This window comes from Syngnathus leptorhynchus, chromosome 8 (genome assembly GCF_054491065.1).
Source record: "Syngnathus leptorhynchus isolate UIUO chromosome 8, UIUO_Slep, whole genome shotgun sequence".
In the NCBI taxonomy this organism is placed as follows: Eukaryota; Metazoa; Chordata; class Actinopteri; order Syngnathiformes; family Syngnathidae; genus Syngnathus; species Syngnathus leptorhynchus.
The window spans coordinates 13,156,120-13,163,253 of record NC_141202.1 but is presented as its reverse complement, the minus strand read 5'-3'; the positions used below and the strand labels follow the sequence as shown (position 1 = coordinate 13,163,253).

Here is a 7,134-nt window from a genome sequence, read left to right as displayed (position 1 = left end):
GATTTTAATCCATCCCCTGGGGGAGAGAGGAGCAGTGAGCAGCAGCGGTGCCACGCTCGGGAATCATTTGGTAAACTAACCCCCCAATTCCAACACTTAATGCTGAGTGCCAAGCAGGGAGGGAATGGGTCCCATTTTTATAGTTTTTGGTATGACATGGCCGGGGTTTGAACCCACAACCATCCAGTCTCAGGACGGACACTTTACTACTAGACCACTGAGCTACCCTGAACAGGATCTCGAAAATAGAAGAATATTTTCTGCAGAAAAATAGGGCCTTTTTATTCCAACGGGGAGCCAGGCAGCGGCCACCCGTCACCCTCGCCGCCGTTTATTTACATTCACCCAAAGTCAAACGTAGTTCAATGTTCTCAAGGTGTGGGTGGATGCTGTAAAGGTGTAGACCGCACCACCTCCCGAACCGCTTGTGTGCCCCCTCCCCCCAATCTTGCCATCCCTCCCTCACACACACGCACAAGCCACTACATTCTTCAAGAAATAATTGCTTTTGTCTGGAAGGAGTGCACGAGGGAGGGAGGGAGGGAGGGATGGAAAGGGGGTGCTCGCACTCCCCCTGTGGAGGAAAAAGGGGGCCTTTGAAGGACAACCGGTCACTTACACCCCCCCCCCCCCTCCCGTCCTCATTGGATGTCATATGTCATACATGACGCTCGGGGAGAGCCGCCATCAAGCCCGCTTGTCCACTGCGGGACATTTTTCTTCATTAAGGCCGCTTTAGCTCGCAGCGCATCCGCAGCGGCCTTGATGAGGAAATGCGGCGAGCGCGGGCTCGCTAGCTCTTCTTTTGGTAGAGTCCTCCTCCATGATGTTTTTGTGAAAAGCGTACCATTATCACCCTGAAGCGTCGTTGAAGGTAGAAATCGGAAGCCTGCGGGAAGGACACCGTTGGACCGGACGGGCACTCGCGGGGTTCGGGCCGCAGCGCGCTGCCTCATTCCTATTGATTCTCCCCGTATTGACTGCCATGTTTAAAGTATCGATTTTTCTATTTAAAAATCTATACGGACAATAATCTGCCGTGTAAGCGCCTGGCGTTGACTGATGCTGGCCAGTAATTGATGGCGCGTAAGGTGGCAGGCGAGGGCAGAAGGAGGGAAGGAGAAGGCTGCCGATGCAAGAGGAGACGATTCGGGTGGTGACCTCCATCGAGGAACAGCGTTTTTGGGGCGTTCGACCGACACAGATTTTTTGGAGGTGGTTTGGCGGGATGAAATTATGATTACTGATTAATCAGCCGATTCATTTCAAAATAAATAATGACTGAAATAGCGTAAATTAGCCAATTTTTGTTGATTTTTAAATATTGCCAGTCAAATATTTTATAACGGTAAAATATATAATAATATAAAAAATAATGAAATCCAATTTTGTGCATATGTTAAATATATAATCAATTTGTCAATAAAATACAGGTTAGAACTTTTATAGTTCATAAAAAGAATCTGACATGATTGGAGCAATTTCTTTTATTTCAACCTAAAAATTCAAATTAAAAGATAATTTATAAAATCTATACATACAGTCTACACAAACAGATGTAGTGTATATATGAATCTTTTTTTAATCCATTCATGATCTAATGCACATTTATGGTGATTCAAATTTGTCTAACCTACATCTCTTTATTACAAATAATGATGCATTTGCATGAAAAAAAATTGTTAGTTGGCAAGCACATTTCAGTCCTTATTACATGTACTATTTTAAAAAATATATGCCATTTTATACATTAAATAAAGGTTGGCAAACCTGTGGTCCATCCATATACCTTTCCACCTTAACTCACAAATACGCCAAACAAATAATTATCATCATCATCATAAATGCTGCATCCACTGACTCAATGTCTCCCAGCCTGCCTCTCTGGTGGCTTATTATACAGCGGCGGCGATGAGATGAGTTAATTGCGCCGCATGCTGTGGTTTTAGCCCTGAAGCATCACCATGAATTCCCTGTTCCGGGCTAGCCTATCCTCTTTTTTCCCCTTTCCAAATGCACTGATCAGGGCTGGCATCATTATAGCCTGTATTATTAAGAGTCGTAGAGAGAGAGGGGGGGGGGGGGCAAAAATCGATACAGGATACCTTTTGCAGCGCTAGTCAAAACGAGGGAGATGGAGGGGAGGGGTGGTGGTGGGTGGGGGTGTGGAGGAGGGTAAGGGGGTGGTGGTGGTGGGTGGTGATGTGTGAGTAGTAGCGGCTCCTGAGCTGCCTCAATGTTGCAGGCAGCCTGGTGTGGCAGATCGCTACAATCGTGCGAGGGAGGCGGGTCGGGTGAGCTGGCTGCTGCATACCGGGGTGGGGGGCTTCCCAAAAAAGAAACAAAAAGAGAAAAAAAACTAAACAAATAAGACCCGAAAGAGACATACACAGGCGGATGGACGAAGTGTAAGTTGTTTTTCCCTCGGGTCGATCTGCCCGTTGTTTGTTTATCTATCGATTGATTGCGTTTTAATTACAGGAGAAGTGGGGCGGAGAGTCGGATACGAGCGCGCGGCTGTGTGTGTGTGTGTAAGTGTATGTTTATGCGCGCCTGCGTACGGACGCGCTCTCGAGTGCGTGCCTTTTAATTAACCAACTCGTGCGTTTCTCTACGTTTGTCTTTTTATTCTTAAAGCAAGCTTGTTATTACCGAAGGTATTTTGATGCAAATGTACGTACGCCATAAATAGCGCCAAACCAAATATAACCAACAAGACATTTCCCCCCAGTTGTAATTATTACCCTTTCGAATGCTGTTTTCGTGCCGTCTTTCGTCTTTATTCAAGCTAATAACCAAAGCTAACCCCTTAAGCACGGTAGCGACTGTTCACGCTCTTTTTGTAATATTAGCGTGACGGTATTCACCTCCAGGGGCCTCCATGTTATCTTATTTCTTCCCCCAGAAAGAGCAGTCCTCGTCGTCTCGACCTAACTTTTCCACTCGTCAATCCGTCTGTGTGGGGTCGTAACAGGTTCTATGCACATTCACGCCGGTTAAAGTCAATAAAAGTGCCGAAACGGGGGCGGGGGCTACATGTGTACGCACCAAGCGGCGAGCTGTCCACGCCGAACCGCCTCCCGAAGAACAAGCGCCGAGACTCCGGCGGGGACCGCGCTCGCCCCGGCTCCTGCTCATTCGCACCCGAAGCCAAAGAAAGAAGCCGGAGGAAGATCATGTTTGTTCCCTTGCCGGTGCCGTTCGTCTTTCAGAGAGCTGCCCCTGACCTCAGCGCCTGGCGTATCAAGTCCCCCCTGGCTCTCCGCTCCAACTCCGGTAAGACGTGTTCACTTGTTTCCCTCAACCGCAAGCCAGCCCAGCCCTCCCCGCGGTTGAGACCTGCGCCCCGCCTCGGTGGCTCTTCCTTCCTTCCTTCCTTCCTTCCTTCCTTCCTTCCTTCCTTCCTTCCTTCCTTCCTTCCTTCCTTCCTTCCTTCCTTCCTTCCTTCCTTCCTTCCTTCCTTCCTTCCTTCCTTGTCCGGGCGTCGCTTTGTTTCCGTTCGCCTCTCCTGGAGAAGCGTGTCCGTCCTTTCCCTCTCCTCCACTGCCTCAGCCTGCGCGTCTCTCCCCGACTAGACTCTCGGCAGGCAGGGAATATTCATGCCAACTTATCGATCCTCGCGGAGATCGATTCCTCGGGCCGCTGGAAGCGAGCGCGAGGGGGAGATGGGAAAGGGGAGCGCGGAGGAGTAAGGCAGGGGAGCAAATGTCTTCTTTGCCTCTTCTGATGTGTTTCATGTAACTCTGGTAACGTTGTGTGCAAGCTGTAATCGACTTTTCGGCTCGATGGCTGACGGCATCATTGCTCAGCTACCCGGATGCGACGCCGGGGATGAGAGCTTGAAGGCTGGAGTCAGGCTGTTGGTATGCTGGTGTTTGTAGGCTGGAGCTCCATGAAAGGCACATGGGGGAAGAGGTCACAGAGCGTGTCCCTCAACTGGGGATGCTTAAGTGTTTTTTTTTTTTTTTAATGTATGCCAAAAACGTTTGAATGCATTCTGAGCATTTTTGACTGATAAATGGTCTGTAAATGATCCAATGGTGTGTTTATGAGAGTTTCTTGTCTCAAGTGTACCCCGCCTCCTCCCATTATGTGCCTCCGGCTTACCTGTGACCCCGAACGAGGATGTTGGAAAAGGGAAGTTGTTATTTATAAAGAATTGATGGTTGGGCCGGATCTAATGCTCTGATGGTCGTCTTTGGCCCGCACGTTGAAGGTTGCGCATCATTCACCTTAGTGTTAGCGTCACGGGTGGTCCTTGGTTTACGACAGTCCAAACATTCCGAGGTTCCAAAGGGTGCTCGAATATGTCGTCATGCGGCACAAGAAGGCACACTCGGTGACTGCCGTACTTGCCACTCTCTGAGACATAGCGTTTTTTACCGTAATCAGGATATTTTGAGGTGATGAAGGATGCAGTCATAATACGTGCTCACGTGGCAGAAGGCACGCGCAGTTACTGCCGTACTTTGTGTTTTTATATACCGTAATTTTCGGACTATAAGTCGCTTCGGAGTATAAGTTGCACCAGCCATAAAATGCACAATAAAGTGAAAAAAAAACATATATAAGTCGCACCGGAGTATAAGTCGCACTTTTGGGGCAAATTTATTTGTCAAAATCCAACACCAAAAACAGACCTGAACCAGCAACAACAGGCTAAACGATACGGTATGCTAATGTGACATACACACTAACGAGGAGCTGAGAACGGGCCTGACGTAACATTCAGAGTTATTCAAGTAAGTATTACATAAGTAACACGTTTATCAAACCATCTGTGTCACTCCAATTCATTAAATCCATCGATCGTGCTTTATGTAAACAATGCCGCGTATGCGCCGCATATGCTGACGTCGGACCCGTTGTAAGTTGCATTTCTAATTATTCCACTGACCCATATAACGATATATAAAGTATCTTTCAAATAACTATCACATTATAACAGTATTATCAAACCATCTGTGTCACTCCAAATCATTAAATCCATCGATCAAATTCCTCGTTCTTTATGTCAACAACGCCGCGCGTGCGCTGCAGAGATCTAGTATATAACTATATTGTAGCGTTAACAAAGTACCTGGAAAGACGTGGGTTTGGTAAACGGCTCTTTATTTAACAAAACAATAGTTCAACGAGCCAACAACTACTGAACTTCCAGCCACGGAGGCGGAAGAGAGCTCCATAGAATAGGAGCGGGCGTGCGTAAAAGCCATGTCCGAGCCCCATCCACCGTCCCCCGACAGCCACCCGGTCGAGCGCCGGCCCCCGACTTCCATCCACGGAGGTGAAAGAGAGCTCCCGTTGAGAAGGACCGGGCGTGGGTAAAAGCCATAATAGTTTTTCAAACCTTCTGTGTCACTCCGAATCATTAAATCCTTCAAACTCTTCGTCCTCCGTGTCACTTACAAACAAAGCCGCTAATGATGCCGGTAGTACGTGGGGCCCTTGGTCATCTTCGTCATCCCGTGATCGAATCCTTTGCCCTTTATGTAAACAACCGCCGCGCAGCACGGGTGACGTCACTTGCAGTTCAAATGACAGTAATCCCTTGCTACATCGCGGTTCGTTTATCGCGGTTTCACTACATCGCGGATTCTTGAATTTTGAAAATTTGTGAAAAAATCACATATAAGTCGCGCCTGAGTATAAGTCGCCCCCCCCACCCAAACTATGACAAAAACCGCAACTTATAGTCAGAAAATTACGCTATTTATGTCCCACAACTGAATTTTACACCAATAGTTTCAGTAGTTCTGACAATTTACTGTAGTTTGTGCAGCAGGCTAAGAATACTGTGGAGACAAGCTCAGTCACAGCCGTACTTGCTGCGTTTTTGTTTGATTGTTTCATGGTAACTGTCTGACCCAGTAGCAGGAGCATAAGAACATGCTGTGACGAGGCGCAAGAAAATCTCACTAAGCGCTCTCCTCTGGGTTTTTCATTTGCTGCTTTGTATTTATGGCCACGGGTTGTTGCATATTTATGACAGGTCAAGGAAGAACTTTTTTGAACAGTGGCGTAAGAGCAGGTCATTAAGTGCCACAAGGAGGCCTGTCTGCTTAATTTCCAATTTTATCTTTGGGTTTGCATGCCCGAGATGTACCATACCATATTACCATAATTTGGTCTTTACTAACTGTGTTAACATGGCCACGTGTAACATACACTTTTATAGTAGCGTGGTGTCAAATAAATGTTAGCTAGAGATGCTGGGCTCTTAAAGGCACCCAGCTGAATCCTGCCTCCGGCGCCGAACCCCACCTCTCATTTTCAAATCACTTCAAGCATATTTGATCGGTAGCGCAGCGGGCATCACTGCTGTTCCCGCATGCGACAGTGATGAAATCGCTCGCCGGGGCCTGGTGGTTCCATAGCTGGGGCCATACGAATGGGGGGGGGGGGCATACACGATCAGGCGAAAGGCGCAATAACCGGCCGAGCAGGAGGAATTTTGCTGCTGAAAAATTACAAATGTCAGAAGCAGATAAAAAATATGCGGGCCAAGAGAGAAGAGGAGCGGGAGAAAGTACGAGCGTGTGACAAGGCGAAAACGAGGAAGGGCGGAAAACTCGCCTTGAGGTGGGGAGGGAAGCGCCGGGTGAAGCGTTCCGTCTGGCCCGCCATTGGAACAAGGGGGCCAAGTGACGCGTCGACGACGGGATAACGGAGGCGTGCGAGCTATGCCAATTTGGGAACGCACAACAAGTTCGACTTTGGCGCCAGAAAACGCAGGCCAAAAGTGGCTCCTCCCGTTTGTCGCCGTCTTCCCTCAGCTGAACTTGATTTAATAGCAGCCACAGCTGCCTATCAAGAGAAACAATAAAAATATCTCTAAAGAAAAGTTTTAAGGATGGACAGAGATGTTTCGAGGTAGGTCCTGCTTTGGCGAAACAGCTTTGCAATTCAGTCTCACTTGTCTGTCCAAAAACATGCCACCCACAAATGCTCAGCATGTCCATTTGTGGCAGCCTTGTCCTTCCGAAATACAGTTCGGCCCTCGGAGGACTTTGCGCCCCTTCCCCACTTTTGGACAGAGGATCAATTCCATTTCTCTGTGATGCACCTGTGCCCACTTTAGCGGCTATTTGTGTACAAGCGACAGCCCACGTGGCCAATGAACAAGGATCACTC

General features: G+C 48.1%; 1 protein-coding gene and 1 long non-coding RNA gene across 4 annotated transcripts in view; one reads left to right on the top strand and one right to left on the bottom strand.

Annotated features, from left to right (window-relative positions):
- Positions 1-1,505: 1,505 nt before the first annotated feature.
- On the bottom strand, positions 1,506-3,316 carry LOC147053783 (uncharacterized). The gene is made up of 3 exons (XR_015066862.1): positions 3,049-3,316; positions 2,868-2,977; positions 1,506-2,326 (listed from the first exon to the last, which is right to left on the bottom strand). It is a non-coding gene; the product is annotated as an uncharacterized LOC147053783 (long non-coding RNA).
- pou2f2b (POU class 2 homeobox 2b) overlaps positions 2,262-7,134 on the top strand; it is a 40,203-nt gene continuing 35,330 nt past the window's right edge. Inside the window, exons 1-2 of one of the 3 annotated variants that reach the window (XM_085917782.1) lie at positions 2,262-2,408; positions 2,482-3,276. In XM_085917782.1, the coding sequence (XP_085773908.1) occupies positions 3,037-3,276 (240 nt within the window). In that variant the 5' untranslated portion in view covers positions 2,262-2,408; positions 2,482-3,036. Of the gene's footprint in view, positions 3,277-7,134 lie in introns of all 3 variants that reach the window. The other 2 variants (XM_085917783.1, XM_085917781.1) reach the window with 2 other exon arrangements.